The sequence below is a fragment of the Pseudophryne corroboree genome, chromosome 11, assembly GCF_028390025.1.
Source record: "Pseudophryne corroboree isolate aPseCor3 chromosome 11, aPseCor3.hap2, whole genome shotgun sequence".
NCBI lineage: Eukaryota > Metazoa > Chordata > Amphibia > Anura > Myobatrachidae > Pseudophryne > Pseudophryne corroboree.
The window spans coordinates 18,867,676-18,887,186 of NC_086454.1; the positions used below are offsets into that span (position 1 = coordinate 18,867,676).

At 49.7% G+C, this 19,511-nt stretch overlaps 1 protein-coding gene across 1 annotated transcript in view; it reads right to left on the minus strand.

The window, feature by feature from the left end:
* The window catches only part of LOC134968623 (mucin-19-like), a 517,580-nt gene that overhangs the window by 60,339 nt on the left and 437,730 nt on the right, over window positions 1–19,511 (minus strand). The window contains exon 58 of the mRNA XM_063944156.1: window positions 7,755–8,030. Coding sequence (XP_063800226.1) covers window positions 7,755–8,030 — 276 coding nt within the window. The remainder of the gene's footprint in view (window positions 1–7,754; window positions 8,031–19,511) is intronic.

Sequence of the window (19,511 nt, forward strand, 5' to 3'; positions counted from 1 at the left end):
TACATGGTACGGCGGCTGCATTTCCAATGATCGGAGTGCTTTAGAACGGGTTAGAAGGACAGCTAGTAAAATCATTGGCATGCCGCTGCCTACCATTTTTGAGCTTTATAGTCGTAGGGGCTTAAGGAAAGCCAGAAGTATTATATCAGAACGTGGCCATCATTTAATAAGTTTTTCTGCTGCGGGGTACACTGGGCTCCACAAGGAATGGACAATGGGGTGTAGAGTAGGATCTTGATCCGAAGCACCAACAGGCTCAAAAGCTTTGACCTTCTTCCCAAGATGCACAGCGCCGCCTCCTATATCACCCCGCCTCCGTGCACAGGAGCTCAGTTTGTAGTTGGTGCTTGCAGTGCATGTAACAGGAAGAGCTGCTCACAGCAGCTCTAGAAAAAGCTTTTTCTGAGGAAAAAAGAAGACTACAAGGGCTGCAGCAGAGGCACAGATTGTGCTGGATGTCAGTAGACATTGCCTGCTGCAGCTCCATCTCTCCCCCAGCGGCGCTGTACACTCCCGTGCCCTGGTTGCCAGGTACCTACAGCAGGAGGCTCCGGTTTTCTTCCAAGTTAGTCACATACGGATGGGGCTCTCCGGGATCGCGTGGCCGCACTTCGGGAGGTGGTGAGTGGGTCCTGCTTGCGGGACCCAGTCTTTATCGCGATCCGGTGCGGTCAGTGGGAGGCGGGCCGCGCGCGCTGGTGGTGGACACTGTGGCAGTACAGGCGATCCCACTAGATCACCGGGGCATGGGCGCAGGTCAGGTTTTCTCTCTAAACCAATTCTTATATCGCCCACAGTACCCGGTGGTTTTGCCAGCAGAAGGGATAAGGCTTAGACCTGAAGCCCCTCCCCCAGCCCCAGGGCGCCATTTCTAGCAAGTGTTCCCGCCCTGGAGCTGCATATCTGTCTTTCCCTCACTCCCTGTCAGTGTCTGGGCGCCATTATCCCTCAGCTCACTGTTCCTGGGACTGCTTGGGCAAATCCTCCTATGTAAAGCCGCCTGGTTGTCAGCGCTGTGCCTTTACATGACACTTAAGTATTCTACCTGCCTTTTTAGACAGTGATAGTTAAGAAAGAGTGCATTTAGTCAGGGTTTTCTAGTACAATTACCCTGTGATATACATCCAGTTCTTACTGTGTACTGTTATATCTATTGTTATATAGCTGTGTAAGCTAGTCCAGTGCAGTTTTATTGTCAGTAATAACCTCTGCATTGTACAAACTGTGACTTTCTGTGTGTGCATTTGATAGCTGAGTGGTGTCCATTTCGTGTCTTTCACTCAACCTGCTATCCCTATATTCCATAACCTGAGGGGGCTTGGTGCGTCAGGTGTTATCTAATATAGGATTTTCACAAAGATATACTGTATTACGTATTTTTCTCTGTGATTTAGTCACCATATCTCTCCTTTATCTCTGCTAGTGCTGACTACACTGCGCAGGGGTTTGGGCTCAGAGGTATTGTGCTGCTGATAATTGTACTGTGTTAACCTCATACTGCAAGTTAGAGCATGTCTGCTTCTGAGGGTAACGGTTCTGGGGCTGAACACAGTGCCGGTGTTGCTGACGCCACGGGGCCATATGAGGAGAATATAGCAGCTGTGGGCTCTGGTTCTGGGGGCTCCTTGCCCCCCAGTGGGACTGTGGCAACGGAGGCAAATACTGACCCACCATGGGCCGCTTTTTTCACGCTTCTGCATACGCTAGTTCATAAACTAACTCCCCCTATGGGACCCCCAATGCCGGTACAACCGTATGTAGTCCCTGCAGCTAACCCGCTGTGGGCGGACGATTTATCTGCTCAATTAAAGAAGTTGAACCAGTCCTTGACTACTAAACAGTCTGACCAACGCTCGCCTAATTCCAAAAGGTCCTCTAAGCGAGCGCTTATCTCCTCACAATCCACTGCTGTCACTGACACCTAGTCTGATGAAGACGGCACTTACACTGACCCCACAGGTTCTGACTCAGATACGGCTGATGGGGAGGGTGGTTCACATGTGGATGTTCCTGATCTTTTGGAGGCTATTAAGTTAATTCTGCAGATTACGGATGATCCCGAGCCATCCGTTCCTCCTAAGAAACTAGATAGGTTCAAGAAGGTGGTTAAGCAAGTTTTACCTCACTCTGACCACCTAGTGGATATACGTCAGGAACCCTGGGAAAACCCGGGTACGAAGTTTGTGCCTCAAAAGAAGATGCTGGCTCGCTATCCCCTCGCGCCAGAGCTGTCTAAAAATTGGGAAACGCCTCCTCCAGTAGACTCACATGTGGCTAGGATGGTGGTTTCCTCAGCTCTACCTGTCACTACCGTCACGTCTCTAAAAGAGCCTACGGATAAACGTGTGGAGGGTTGTCTGAAAGCGATTTACACCCTCACGGGTGCTGCACAAAGGCCCATTATTGCAGCTACATGGGCTGCAGAGGCCATTGAAGCATGGGCTTTGGAGTTAGAAGCTGAAATCTCTTCTGACCATGCTAGACAATGCTTGTCATATATTGTCACAGCTTCTCGATATATTAAAGAGGCGGCTTCTGATGCCGGTATCCTAGCAGCCAAGGCCTCTACTACGTCAGTCCTGGCTAGCCGGATATTGTGGCTGAGATCCTGGTCTGTGGATCTGGACTCTAGAAAAACCCTTGAGGTACTCCCTTTCAAGGGAGATATTCTGTTTGGGGAGGACTTAAATAAGATTGCGGCTGACTTGGCTACTGCTAAAACTGCCTGTCTGCCTAATACCTCTCCTTCTGTGTCGAAGGCTAAAGGTACGTCCTTTCGTCCTTCAGGTAAAGCAAAAGGTCAGGCGTACCATAAGCAGGCCCGCACTTCCAAACCTGGTAAGCCGAAGCCCAAAAGAGCCTGGGCTGCCCGTCAGCCAGCTGCCAAGACAGATAAGCCTGCCGCATGACGAGGCGGGCCTCCCCCTGGGGGATCCCAGGGTGGGGGGCCGGCTTCTAGGGTATACCCAGGAATGGTTGAAGACCACTTCAGATGCCTGGGTACGGGAAGTTGTCACTCGAGGTTACGCCATAGCCTTCAAATACGACCCCCTCATCGATTTTGCCAGACAGACGTCCCTTTGGACCAGACAAAGGCAAAAACTCTACACTTGGTGGTACAGACCCTCCTGGATACAGGAGTCGTAGTACAGGTGCCTCTTGCTCAGAGGGGCCGAGGGTACTATTCTCCGCTGTTTCTAGTCCCGAAACCGAATGGGTCCTCCCGGCCCATTCTCAACCTCAAGGCATTGAACAGGTTTGTGAAGGTTTCCAAGTTCCGTATGAAAACCCTTCGCTCTATAGTTCTGGCCTTGGAACCTGGGGACTACATGGTCTCCCTGGACATACAGGATGCTTACCTGCATATTCCTATAGCAGTGTCACATCAACAATACCTGAGGTTCGCTAATGGCAACCTATGTTACCAGTTTCGGGCGTTACCTTTTGGTTTAACAACGGCTCCGCGAGTCTTCACCAAAGTTATGGCGGTGATGACGGTGGTACTCCGCCGTTAAGGGGTCAGGATACTGCCGTATCTGGATGACTTGTTAATCCTGGCAAATGCCTCAGATCTTCTCCTGCGTCATCTGGATATGACGGTCCGGTTCCTACAAGCCCACGGGTGGCTCATCAACTGGAAGAAATCCTCCCTGGTCCCTGCTCAGAGCATGGTGCACCTGGGAGCATTGTTGGACACTCACAAACAGAGGTTGTTCTCGTCTCAGGAGAAACTCCTGAAGATTCAGGACAGGATTCGTTGCTTCCTTTCTCGTCCGCAAGTGTCGATACATTCGGCAATGCAGGTGCTGGGCCTAATGGTATCAGCATTCGACATGGTGGAGTATGCTCAATTTCATTCTCGCCCCCTCCAGAGGCTGATTCTAGCCAAGTGGGACGGCCTGCCTCACCGGATCAGGTCTCAAATGATCTTCTTGACTCCGGAGGTCCGTCTGTCGCTACACTGGTGGCTCCGGGACCAACAATCAGGGGTCGTCCCTTCTGGATATCCAACTGGGTCTTGTTGACGACAGATGCCAGTCTAAGAGGTTGGGGCGCGGTACTGGAGCAACACTCCCTTCAGGGTCAGTGGACCAAGGAGGAATCTCTCCTCTCGATCAACATTCTGGAATTGCGGGCGGTCTTCAATGCGTGAAACCTGGCCCAGCATTTAATTCAGAACCGTCCTGTTCAAGTACAGTTGGACAACGCCACTACAGTGGCTTACATAAATCATCAAGGTGGCACTAGAAGCCGTTTGGCAATGAAGGAAGTCTCACGGATTCTACGTTGGGCAGAATGCCATCTACCGGCCATATCGGCAATATTCATTCCGAGAGTCCTGAATTGGGAAGCGGACTTTCTCAGTCATCAGGACGTGCATGCCGGTGAGTGGGGCCTCCATCCAGAAGTGTTTCAACTCCTCGTGGAAAAGTGGGGTCTTCCAGATGTGGATCTGATGGCATCTCGACACAATCACAAGGTTCCGATCTTCGGAGCAAGGACAAGGGATCCTTAAGCAGCATTCGTGGATGCGCCGGCGGTGTCGTGGAGGTTTCGGCTGCCGTATGTGTTCCCTCCGGTGTCACTCCTGCCCAGGGTAATTCGGAAGTTCGAGCAAGAAAAAGGAAATCTGCTTCTCATAGCTCCAGCGTGGCCCAGACGGCACTGGTTCTCAGACCTGCAGGGCCTATCGTCAGAGCGTCCAATTCTACTTCCACAATGCCCAGACCTCCTCGTTCAGGGCCCCTGTGTCTACCAGGACCTGGCCCGGCTGTCTTTGACGGCGTGGCTCTTGAAGCCTCCGTCTTGCGGGCTAAAGGGTTTTCTGAAGGGGTCATTAAAACTATGTTGCGGGCTCGGTAACCGGCTTCTGCTCGGATTTATCATAGGGTCTGGCATTCCTACTTTGTTTGGTGCGCATCTAACAATTATGACGCTTCCAAGTTTAGTACAGCCAAACTTTTGGCTTTTCTGCAGCAAGGCCTAGATTTAGGCCTGCGTCTGGTCTCCCTCAAGGTTCATATTTCTGCCTTGTCGGTGTGGTTTCAGAGAAAAATTGCGACTTTACCTGATGTTCATACTTTCACTCAGGGTGTGTTGCGTGTCCTACCTCCCTATGTCCCGCCTGTGGCTCCTTGGGACTTGTCGGTGGTTTTGGAGACGTTACAAGAGCCTCCATTTGAACCTCTTGGTTCAGCTGACCTTAAGTGGCTTTCCCTTAAGGTGGTGTTTCTGCTGGCTATTGCCTCAGCTAGAAGAATGTCGGATTTGGGTGCCTTGTTCTGTAGTTCCCCATATCTGATATTTCACCGCGACCGGGCGGTTCTTAGGACTCGTCCCGGCTATCTACCTAAGGTGGTTTCTTCGTTCCACCTTAATCAGGAGATTGTAGTGCCGGCACTTGTTTCTCCTGATCTGTCTCCCAAAGAGCGGTCTTTGGATGTGGTACGGGTTCTCCGTATCTATGTGAAGAGAACTGCTCCTATTAGGAAATCTGATTCTCTTTTTGTTGTGTTTGGGTTTCACAAACGTGGCTGGCCTGCTCACAAGCAAACTCTGGCCAGATGGATAAGAATGGTGATTGCACATGCTTATGTGTAGGCTGGTCTCTCTGCTCCTGATCACATTAAGGCCCATTCTACTCGGTCTGTTGGACCTTCTTGGGCGGCCCAACGTGGTGCGACCCTTAAACAATTGTGCAAGGCGGCTATGTGGTCCTCTGTGAACACGTTCATAAGGTTCTATGCCTTCGATACTGCCGCTTCCCAGGATGCTTCCTTTGGACGCAAGGTTCTTGTGCCCGCTACAGTGCGTCCCCTCCCATAAGGAACTGCTTTAGGACATCCCCATTGTCCATTCCTTGTGGAGCCCAGTGTACCCCGCAGCAGAAAACGAGTTTTATGGTAAGAACTTACCTTTGTTAAAACTCTTTCTGTGAGGTACACTGGGCTCCACAAGGCGCCCACCCTGACGCACTTAGCTTCTTTTGGTTGGTATGGCATTAGCCGATGACACTTCTCCTGTCGGATGAGTGTGGTGTTTGTGGCAACTGGCAGTTGTAGTCTCTTTTACTTGCTACTGCATTGGGCTGGTTAACAAAACTGAGCTCCTGTGCACGGAGGCGGGATGATATAGGAGGCGGCACTATGCATCTTGGGAAGAAGGTCAAAGCTTTTGAGCCTGTTGGTGCTTCGGATCAAGATCCTACTCTACACCCCATTGTCCATTCCTTGTGGAGCCCAGTGTACCTTGCAGAAAGAGTTTTAACAAAGGTAAGTTCTTACCATAAAACTCGTTTTTGTCGAACTCCCATCCCAAAAGAGGTTCCGAACTTTGCTAGTGCGTACCAGTCGCTTTTCGAAATAGTTTTTTACCATCTGCAGTACGGATGTTAAATGTGTGAGTGTATTATTTTTATGTGTTTTTACGTATGTTATGATTTGTGCTGTCCGCTATTGGGTGCTATGTACTTTTGTAATTTTGTCTGTCAATTTGTTTTGGCTGATGACAATAAACTAAAACTTTGAATATTGGAAACATCCAAAGCTTTTGGATGCCAAACAGCAAAGCTATAAAACATGCTAAAGGTTTGCACCAAAGACTAACTGGCCATCTGTGTCAGCCACTCAGCAAAGGTGCCAGGCCATGTCTCCCATGATAAATCTAACAAAAACTGTGGAATACACCCTCACAAGATCAAGAACAGGCCAATGTGCTCTCAAGCCTGACCAGTGACCTAAGTCATTTACCTGAAATAGACTATGGGTACATAACCAAAGGGTCATCTATTTGCATCAAACCAGTGTCCATTGGACCTAGATCACAAGAAGATCTAAATAAAGGCATAGCCCTCTCTTATTGGACCTATATCAGGCTAAAACACACAAATCCAATATCCTGAGATAAAAATGGATCCAAGCATTCACTGCAGAGCTGTCAGCACCAGGTGAAAATCACAAGGAGTAACAAGGGGGAGGACTGAATGCTGAACAAGCAACACAACTTCTCAGAAGGGCTGCCCTTCATGCAAGAGGAGAGACAATTCTCACATAGAAAACCCTAAAGGGCTGAAACCAAACTGCCAATGTAGAAAACAGATCCAAACCACCCAGAGGGCTTTCCACAGGTGGTGGATAGATGGAGAGACCAGACTCCAGGGTGAACGGATTATGCTCTGAGAAAGTCTGCTCTCCAGAAATCCACTCTCAGGAGGACCATTGCATGCAACGGCCTAAATGTGTCACTCAACCCAAAGCATGTCCATGATTATCTGGACATGCTTGGTGTTCCCTTGAGAATGACGTAAGCCACAGCCGCGGTATAGATGGACTGAACCCTGATGTTCCATCCTTCCAAGGACAGGCCTCAGTAGAACAGAGCATGGAAATTTGCTATGAGTCCAGTAGTAGATTGGAAGCTATATCAAATTAATTAAAGACCCAGTTCACCTTTACTCCTGCAGCTCAAAGGTGGTCATACTGCCCAAGATTGTCTTTGACCATACTAAAGTCTACTTTGGGTGAGGGTGACTAACACTTGGGCACAGAATGAGGGGCTCCAGACTGTACCCAGCCAGGAGCTTCCAGGAATACCTGTGTCTGGTCTATACCTCCAATCACTACATTGTACTTGCCATGCTGGCGTTCCTGTCACAACAAGCTAACCAACACGTGTGCCCGTAAAAACAAACAGGTCACATCCCAAGAAGAACTATCTGCGGAATCCCTTGTTTTTATGTTCAGGACTGTACTCACCTGTGCAGGTAGTTAGTGACACAGGGTCAGACTCAGTGACATTATCACCAGCTCTTGTATATACCATGAATGTATACGTTACTCCTGCTGTTAGATTCACTATTGTAGCTGATTCATTTGTCACTATTGTATTATATATCATTGCAGCTGGTGATATGACGTTTGTCTGGATTCTGTAGGTGTAAGAGCTACTATACTCAGCGGGTCTACTCCAGAACAGAGGCACAGAGACCATGGAAGATGGACCATTTATCAGTGATGTCACCGGCATCGGTTCTATTATGTGAGAAAGAACAAGATCAGTGATTACAGAGGTTACAGTAAGGATATATACACATCTTATATTACAGTACTAGTGCAGCATTATTACTACAGTGCACTACTCTGACAGCTAATTACCAGGATATCATACATCTTATATACACATGTAACATTACATCACTAGTGCAACACCATTACTACAGTACACTACTCTGACAGCTAATTACCAGGGATATCACACATCTTATATACACATGTAACATTACATCACTAGTGCTTCACCATTACTACAGTACACTACTCTGACAGCTAATTACCAGGGATATCATACATCTTATATACACATGTAACATTACATCACTAGTGCAGCACCATTACTACAGTACACTACTCTGACAGCTAATTACCAGGATATCATACATCTTATATACACATGTAACATTACATCACTAGTGCAGCACCATTACTACAGTACACTACTCTGACAGCTAATTACCAGGGATATCATACATCTTATATACACATGTAACATTACATCACTAGTGCAACACCATTACTACAGTACACTACTCTGACAGCTAATTACCAGGATATCATACATCTTATATACACATGTAACATTACATCACTAGTGCAACACCATTACTACAGTACACTACTCTGACAGCTAATTACCAGGATATAATACATCTTATATACACATGTAACATTACATCACTAGTGCAGCACCATTACTACAGTACACTACTCTGACAGCTAATTACCAGGGATATCACACATCTTATATACACATGTAACATTACATCACTAGTGCAGCACCATTACTACAGTACACTACTCTGACAGCTAATTACCAGGATATCATACATCTTATATACACATGTAACATTACATCACTAGTGCAGCACCATTACTACAGTACACTACTCTGACAGGTAAGTACCAGGATATCATAAATCTTATATACACATGTAACATTACATCACTAGTGCAGCACCATTACTACAGTACACTACTCTGACAGCTAATTACCAGGGATATCACACATCTTATATACACATGTAACATTACATCACTAGTGCAGCACCATTACTACAGTACACTACTCTGACAGCTAATTACCAGGGATATCACACATCTTATATACACATGTAACATTACATCACTAGTGCAGCACCATTACTACAGTACACTACTCTGACAGCTAATTACCAGGATATCATACATCTTATATACACATGTAACATTACATCACTAGTGCAGCACCATTACTACAGTACACTACTCTGACAGCTAATTACCAGGATATCATACATCTTATATACACATGTAACATTACATCACTAGTGCAACACCATTATTACAGTACACTACTCTGACTGCTAATTACCAGGATATAATACATCTTATATACACATGTAACATTACATCACTAGTGCGGCACCATTACTACAGTACACTACTCTGACAGCTAATTACCAGGGATATCATACATCTTATATACACATGTAACATTACAGCACTAGTGCAGCACCATTACTACAGTACACTACTCTGACAGCTAATTACCAGGATATCATACATATTATATACACATGTAACATTACATCACTAGTGCAGCACCATTACTACAGTACACTACTCTGACAGCTAATTACCAGGGATATCATACATCTTATATACACATGTAACATTACATCACTAGTGCAACACCATTACTACAGTACACTACTCTGACAGCTAATTACCAGGATATAATACATCGTATATACACATGTAACATTATATCACTAGTGCGGCCCCATTACTACAGTACACTACTCTGACAGCTAATTACCAGGGATATCATACATCTTATATACACATGTAACATTACATCACTAGTGTGGCACCATTACTACAGTACACTACTCTGACAGCTAATTACCAGGGATATCATACATCTTATATACACATGTAACATTACATCACTAGTGTGGCACCATTACTACAGTACACTACTCTGACAGCTAATTACCAGGTATATCATACATCTTATATACACATGTAACATTACATCACTAGTGCAACACCATTACTACAGTATACTACTCTGACAGCTAATTACCAGGATATCATACATCTTATATACACATGTAACATTACATCACTAGTGCAGCACCATTACTACAGTACACTACTCTGACAGCTAATTACCAGGGATATCATACATCTTATATACACATGTAACATTACATCACTAGTGCAACACCATTACTACAGTACACTACTCTGACAGCTAATTACCAGGGATATCATACATCTTATATACACATGTAACATTACATCACTAGTGCGGCACCATTACTACAGTACACTACTCTGACAGCTAATTACCAGGATATCATACATCTTATATACACATGTAACATTACATCACTAGTGCAGCACCATTACTACAGTACACTACTCTGACAGCTAATTACCAGGATATCATACATCTTATATACACATGTAACATTACATCACTAGTGCAACACCATTACTACAGTACACTACTCTGACAGCTAATTACCAGGATATCATACATCTTATATACACATGTAACATTACATCACTAGTGCAACACCATTACTACAGTACACTACTCTGACAGCTAATTACCAGGATATCATACATCTTATATACACATGTAACATTACATCACTAGTGCAACACCATTACTACAGTACACTACTCTGACAGCTAATTACCAGGGATATCACACATCTTATATACACATGTAACATTACAGCACTAGTGCAACACCATTACTACAGTACACTACTCTGACAGCTAATTACCAGGATATCATACATCTTATATACACATGTAACATTATATCACTAGTGCGGCACCATTACTACAGTACACTACTCTGACAGCTAATTACCAGGGATATCATACATCTTATATACACATGTAACATTACATCACTAGTGCGGCACCATTACTACAGTACACTACTCTGACAGCTAATTACCAGGATATCATACATCTTATATACACATGTAACATTACATCACTAGTGCACACCATTACTACAGTACACTACTCTGGCAGCTAATTACCAGGGATATCTTACATCTTATATACACATGTAACATTACATCACTAGTGCAGCACCATTACTACAGTACACTACTCTGACAGCTAATTACCAGGGATATCATACATCTTATACACATGTAACATTACATCACTAGTGCGGCACCATTACTACAGTACACTACTCTGACAGATAATTACCAGGATATCATACATCTTATATGCGCATGTAACATTACATCACTAGTGCGGCACCATTACTACAGTACACTACTCTGACAGCTAATTACCAGGATATCATACATCTAAACATCCTAGTGACATTTGGTGGACCCGTTCATTCCAAGTAAAGCATTCGTTACCTCTAAAACCAATAAATAAAGACACGGAGACTTGAATTTGGCAGAAAAATTGCTAGCTATTTATTTGACCCTAACCATAGCAAACCTGTAAATGAAAACTTTGTTAAGATGCCGATACAGCCGGCATATGGTGGCAGCAAAAAGAACGGCTCTACTAACCTAAATTAACCGTAAAATACTAAAAATTCGAAACCATCCTAATTTTACTACAACTATCAAAAACCGGTAATAGGTGACAACTCCACCCCCACAGTGACTACCCACCGCTCCTGGGTGCCCTGCCGCTGCCTTCCCGGACGGGTGGTCAAGCGGCCAATAAGTCGATGGAGGTGAGTGCACCTAAACCAAATCAAACTGTAAATCACTACAGCTTACCATACAACCACCAACTGCCGTTCTTTTCCGCCAATAAATAGCCAACGATAAAACCAGCCAACAATTTAATGCCAAGGCACTCCGTGCCAGAAACCTTTACCAACAGGGCGGGAGGGCGGGAAGGCAATTTCACCAACAAGAGAGAGACAAGATGTCTGTCCTTCCCTATATATACTAACCCTCCCCTTTCCCAAAGGGCTGTACTTTCCTTCCAGCTAGGTCCACCCCTCACAAGATGTTTAACTCATTCCTTTCCTATGCTGTCAATTCTCTCTCCTAAACATCCTAGTGACATTTGGTGGACCCGTTCATTCCAAGTAAAGCATTCGTTACCTCTAAAACCAATAAATAAAGACACGGAGACTTGAATTTGGCAGAAAAATTGCTAGCTATTTATTTGACCCTAACCATAGCAAACCTGTAAATGAAAACTTTGTTAAGATGCCGATACAGCCGGCATATGGTGGCAGAAAAAAGAACGGCTCTACTAACCTAAATGAACCGTAAAATACTAAAAATTCGAAACCATCCTAATTTTACTACAACTATCAAAAACCGGTAATAGGTGACAACTCCACCCCCACAGTGACTACCCACCGCTCCTGGGTGCCCTGCCGCTGCCTTCCCGGACGGGTGGTCAAGCGGCCAATAAGTCGATGGAGGTGAGTGCACCTAAACCAAATCAAACTGTAAATCACTACAGCTTACCATACAACCACCAACTGCCGTTCTTTTCCGCCAACAGCGAAAGACTCCTTCCCAGAGTCTTCGCACCGCCACCATAACCTCACCCTAACTCCAGCAACACTAGGAACAGATCCTCCAGGAAAAAACATCATCCCCTCATTGGATAGATGCACCCCATCAGGCCGAAAAAGGTGACTTGTCTCTGAACCGCATCCTAGGGTGGCGAACCACTTGGCCTCCGTGGGACAACCCACTTCGCCACCGCCCCATTCACCTTTTGCCTGGCCTCCTCAATTTCGCGACCGTCCGTCACACCTTGCCAACTCAACCTTGGCACCATCAAGAAGAACACCAATATATACAAGTGGTCCATTCCCCTTCTGCGTGGCCTCCTCAATTTCGTGACCGTCCGCCACACCTTGCCAACTCAACCTTGGCACCATCAAGGAGAACACCAATATACAACTGGTCCACTGCTGCGGCCAAAATTGCCAGATCCTGTATCATGGCCCACCGCATCTCCAAAGAAGTCCTCTTCCCCAGGTCGTTGCCACCTCAATGGACAACCAACACCCTAGGGCTAACATGCTTGCTGGCCTGACTCACTAGTCTACTTCTCCACTCCGTCCACATCATCCCTTGCCAACCAAGCCAACTAACTTCTCGAGCCCTAGGAAACATCTGTGCCCCCTGCGAGGCCAAAACTGGGCGGCCCAATACACATAAGAGTGGCCAACCACCAAAATAGGCAAGTCATCTTCCAACCAACCTGAAGAGGAGGAAAAGGGGGTAAAAGTGGTTACTAATCATCTATACCATTGTTTAATTTACTGTATTAACCTGAAGGATCTGCCAAAAAGAAACATTTTGCTGTCGTATATTGCAGCAGTCTCGGCCTAGCCGATCTGCACGAGCAATCAGCCAATTTGAAGCCTAACATGAACACACAAATGGGAAAGATGAAAATAACAAACAAAAAGGGGGGGGGGGAGGGAAGGGGTAAAACATGTAATAACTCAGCTGGAGGTGAAAGCATAAAGACCTGCTGAGGGACTCTGATTAAAAAACAGATTAGCCGAATTGTGGATTAGAATTCAGTCTGTCAAGTCAGGCAAAAAATTGCAAAATAACTCCAGACCCCCGCTGCCGGCTCATGCCAGCAACGGCGAGTAGCTAATCCCTGAGTAGGATAAAAAGGGGAAGACAAACAAACGCACAACACCATAACGTACTGAACTGTACTAACATGATTAAACGACTGGAATTGACACACAAGTACGCGCGAGCTAACATCTCATGCAACGGGGCGCATATACTGTCTGTAACTTGACGACTTCCATCGCCCCACCGCCTGGATCTCAGCCATGTAAAATCCCGTCGCCGCAGCCAACGTCGCAGCCCCTATGCGGAAGGAATGCGTCCCGAACGCAGCGGGTGGAAGGCCCAAGCTTGCAAGACAGCGACCCAGCATCCCATGAAATAGATACTCCGTCACCGGCAGCCCGTCATAGTGCAGCGGCTATGACCCCCGACCGTCGGGTCGTACTACCTCATATTGCACTGCCAACCTCACTGGGCAAATGCTCTCCTCAAGAGCCGGAACCAAGGTGACCCATTGACCTCTCCCCACTTGGTCCGTCTTAGAGCGCCGCAATCTGCAAAGCAAGGACTTCTCACCCACCACCACGTCCCCGACCAGCATGCGCGAATCCCCTCGCTTAGAAGGCGCTACCAGTTCCGAAAGCCTAAAAGCCCCGTGGTAAGCCATTGAGCACGCCAAAATGAAGAACAACCGCAATTCGAAACATGGACGACGCGACACCTGTAACCGCCCTGATGACATCCAGCAACAAGGCCGCCTCAATGGGCATCCTCCTGTCAGGCGGCGTCTGCGCGACTCGCGCCCATCCTTTCATCGCCTTCAACAGAATCCCGCTCTTAGCCACGTCGGGGACGCCCTTTATTCTGCTAAAAACGAAATCCTGGCTAAGTACCGGGATACCACCGCTCTGGACCTACCCGAAACATACAGCTGCCAAATAAAAGAAAACATCCTCCGATGCCCGCTCTTACCTTGCTGAATTCGTCCTTAAACAAACTCCTCCTACTCGCTCCAAGCTTGCGGCTTAAGCGTGGCTGGCGCGACTGACCGCAACGCAAGACCCTCCAATCCGTCCCGATCACCTCCCAACATAACCGGGAAACTGAACACCATGTTCGTCGGCCTCCGGTGCCAACCAACAAACACTTTCCCACTGCCCTCGTGACAGAGCGTTGGAAATTCCGTTATCCAGCCCAGGCACATGCTGCGCGCGGAACCACCCGTTCCGACGTAGGCCTGCCAACGGCAAATGCCCCAGCACCCACAGAAACTACCAGCGACTTCGCCTCTGATTATTTATCGCATGCGCCACTGCCGGATTGTCACATCTAACCAAGATGCTGCGATGAGCCAGCCGATCGCCCCATACCTCCAGCGCCACGATAATGGGGAAAAGCTCCAGCAGCAAAGGTCCTTCGTTAAACCTTCTCGATGTCATTCCGCCGGCCACGGAGGCCGCGCACCAAAATCCCTCCAGATAGTAATCGAATCCAGAGGCACACGTTGCATTGGTGAACAGCTGCAACCTAGCGCTGCCTACTATAGGGGCCTGCCATAAACACGCCCCGTTGAAGTCCTCCAGGCACGAGGCCCATACGGCCAAATCCGTCTTAATCTCTGAGTACAAATGCACGAAACGGGTGGTCTGGCACACCCCGCAGTAGCCTTTTCTAACTTCCGGCAGAAAACCCTCGCCCATCGGGATTACGCGACAAGCGAGTTCACCATGCCCAGCAAGGACTGCGCCTGCCGCAGTGTGACCTAACGCGACCCCTCAAACCAGCAACTAGCGTCGCGGAGCTTCACCCCTTGCTCCGAGGCTGCCGACACGATCCTGCCACTGTGTCAATCTCTATCTCCAAAAAAGGACAAACAGGAGGCCGGGCCCTCTGTTTTATCCTCGGCCACAGGAACGCCGAAGTTGAAAAACCGCGCTCGGATGCTGACGAGCAAGTCACCGCACTGTAAGGAATATGCCGACCCGCGCACCGTAAGTCATCGAGGTAATGGGCAACCCCCTGACCCCCCGACGACGACTGCACGCACCAATGTAAAACGTACTAAACCGCTCGAAAATTGAGCATGAAACGAAACAACCATCGGCAGACCTTTGTCAATGCAATACTCCGCCCCAATCCGGCAACCCATAAAACGGAGGTTCCACTGGGCCCGCACCGCACCTCGCTCGCAACAGGCAAGCGAAACCAAACGAACACCGGAAACAAAAATCTTGCATCCGCCCTATTTGGATACCAATCCAACCACCGGCCCATCGTCTCCAAATTAATCTGCGTTGGAGCTCTGCGGAGCGCTCCCGCCCCAGGCCTGTCTCGGGTAATTTTGCTTACCCCAGGCCCCCTGACGCCTGCCCTTGAAACAAGAGGAGGCTGGGTGGGATCCGCCACATTGCAAGCACGAGTGGCGAAAAACGACGCTGCTTGCCGAGGGAATAGGCCGCGTTGTTAAACGCGAAACATTTCCTAGATGCGGCGTCTTGCCCCCCTGCACGGCGTCCGACCTACCTGGCTTGGCCGAACCGCCGTCTGCGCTGGACCCCAGGGCAGGCGACCCTGCGCGGTGCCCGTCCGCCTCCGCGTTCCGTGGCTCCTTAGCCTGTTGCGAAGCCCGAGTGACCTTGAGCCAGACTTCCACGTCCTTACACCCAAAGTCCATGACTTGCAACCCGTCCTGCTTCTCCCTGAATTCCTGGACATATCGACGCCACTCGGAGCCCGAAGATGTGCGCTGCATGCCGTGTATGAGATGCAGGTACCGAACTATGTTCATGCGCTCGTCCGGTCTATCCTCCAGGTAACAAGCCGCGAAGACCCCGCTGCCCTTCTTTGCAGCCACCGCCCTATACTCCCTCCTCGCATCCTTTGCCAAAACAAACACAAACAACAAAATCCCCGTAAATCTTCCTACGGCAGCTATCCCTCAGCCCACGCATAACTGCCGTGTAGTCGCAGCGAACCCCCGGGGAAATCACGGCGTTTCTTAGCCCTGCGAGCTTCCTCGCTCAGCCGTCTGCGCATCCTCCGCCTCTTCTGCCGTCCCGCCGCCCTCTTGGCGAATTTCGTCGCCCGCTTCTTCGCCCCAGTCGTACTACTAACGTCAGACGCCGGCGACGACAGAGAAGCCGAAGAGGAGGAAGAAGCAGAACTACGAGGACTAGAGCTCGTGTAGGAGTCCGATACCGACCGTACCACCTCACCTGATATCGCCGACTGCCCCGACACGGTATCCTTCGGCGTGGCAAAACCGACGTCGTCTTCTTCGGACTCCGCCATCTCCACTTCACCGCGATCCCCTGCAGCAGAGAAAGGAGCGAAGGACCCAGAAGGCACTCACGGCGTATGCCGAGCAACTCGTGAGGAGGGCGTCTCTGCCGCGCATCCCTGCCTGACCCGTCCGGGACAATGATCCAGGTCCACGTCGCCCACCCAGAGCTCCCTGCAGGCGCGGGCAACCCGCTGCGCCGCCCGCACACCGGACGCACCTACCACTGCCGGCGTGCTAGAGTTTGCAGCTACCCCCGGAGAGGCAGCCGCGGCCAGCGGCCCCAAGGCCGCCACCACCGTGGCCAATGCCGACGCCAGCGTTCCGGAGGGTCCTGATCGCCCCAAAAAACCCGGCGCCGGATACCGAGGGAACCCCAGCCGGGGCCCGCGCGCGCCTACCCGCAGGACGCCCGACAAACGGAACCTGGGACCCCGACGCCTGCCGTCCCGTCTGCCTTGGCGGGGAAAAGGGGTGCGCCCCTGAACGATGGCGAACCCATCCCCCCCAAAACTTCGCCTCTATCGGAGGGCTGGCAGTAGGTGCCCTCGCTTCCTGAAGCTACGCTCGCCCCCTCCCCCCGCAAACCGGAGCCACTCGGCCCGCTGGGAGGGAGCTGCGGCGAGACCGGTTAGCGGCCGCAGCAGCCCTGCGGCCACTAACCCATTCCCTGTCCCCCCACAAGCCGCTGGATTCCTGCTCTAGGGGAGTGCCCTGAGGGGACAGAGAGACCTGCGGCACTGCTGCGCGCGCACGAGCGCGAACGGCGCCACCGTCGTGAGCACAGGCTCGCGCGCACCTCATGTGCGCGCCCCGACTCTTTGCCCCGCTAATTCTCCTTGAAATACTCCGCCCCCCCCACTTATATCTGCTGCAAAACATCATCCCACACAGCCCTCTTGGGTACTGCCTCATGCCAACATGCGGGGGGGGCTGCCTCCCCTCCCTCCCCCGCCCCCCGCCGGACTCCGGCTGCAGGGAAGCGAGTTGGGGAGACAGGGAGGCTGGCGGCGCCGCTGCGCGCACTCGTGCGCGAACGATGCGGCCGGAAGCAAGCATGGGTGCGCGCGCCTCTCGTGCGCGCGACCCGCCGCTTCACCGCCCGCGAGCTCCCGGCTGCATACCTGTTGAACCGCCGCGCGAAGCCCAGTGACAGACCTCGCGCGGCTCTCAGCCGTCTCCCGCCTGGCCCCTCCACACTGCGAGAGGAACATAAAGGGAGCCGAGAGCGGCTCCACCGACGGGCGCATGCGCGCGCCATCGAACGCCCGACACCCACACCTCATATGCCGCGCTCGGAGGTGAGGGATGTGCCCTCCAACCTCCGGGCGGCCTGCCCGAACCTCCGGCCTACCACCCGAGCCTGTGGAGGCCCCAGGGGACGGGGCCCCGTCCCCCAGGCCATCCACCCCCTCCCCGGGCCCAGCCCCACCGCCAGGTGCGCGGTGCCGGGCTGGGATCCCAGCGGAACGACGAGGGCGGGCTGTATGGTCGAGAGAAGGCTGAGGTGATCTAAAGGAGAATCACCTTGAAATGCAGGGGAGAGCTCGCAGTCCAAATTAAATGGGAAACAACAATCACAATTGGGAAGCCTGCTATGCAGCACTCACCCAACCCCATAAGGCAATTTCACCAACAAGAGAGAGACAGGGGGGTATATTTACTAAGCTCCCGATTTTGACCGAGATGCCGTTTTTTCTTCAAAGTGTCATCTCGGTTAATCTCGGTAATTTACTAAACACTAATCACGGCAGTGATGAGGGCATTCGTAATTTTTTGCAAGTTCAGGTAAAAAATTACGAATGAATACACCATCGGTCAAAACGCGGCTGTTTAAGTATGAATCTCGGTCATTTACTAAGAAGTGCAAAGCCAAAAAAGAACAAACACTGCCGTGAAAAATTACAACTCGTAAAAAAGTGCTAAAAAAAAACAGACCTTTTTTTTTTATTCGTGATTGGATAGGCATGCACGGATCCATGAGATCCGTGCATGTATATCAGTGGGAAGGGGTGGGAAAGTGCTTATTTTTTCAAAAAAAATTGCGTGGGGTCCCCCCTCCTAAGCATAACCAGCCTCGGGCTCTTTGAGCCGATCCTGGTTGCAGAAATATGGTGAAAAAAATGACAGGGGTTCCCCCATATTTAAGCAACCAGCATCGGGCTCTGCGCCTGGTCCTGGTCCCAAAAATACGGGGGGAAAAAAGAGTAGGGGTCCCCCGTATTTTTAAAACCAGCACCGGGCTCCACTAGCTGGACAGATAATGCCACAGCCGGGGGTCACTTTTATACAGCGCCCTGCGGCCGTGGCATCAAAAATCCAACTAGTCACCCCTGGCCGGGGTACCCTGGGGGAGTGGGAACCCCTTCAATCAAGGGGTCCCCCCCCCCCAGCCACCCAAGGGCCAGGGGTGAAGCCCGAGGCTGTCCCCCCCCATCCAATGGGCTGCGGATGGGAGGGCTGATAGCCTTTGTTGTAAAATAAAAGATATTGTTTTTAGTAGCAGTACTACAAGTCCCAGCAAGCCTCCCCCGCATGCTGGTACTTGGAGAACCACAAGTACCAGCATGCGGCGGAAAAACGGGCCCGCTGGTGCCTGTAGTACTACCACTAAAAAAATACCCA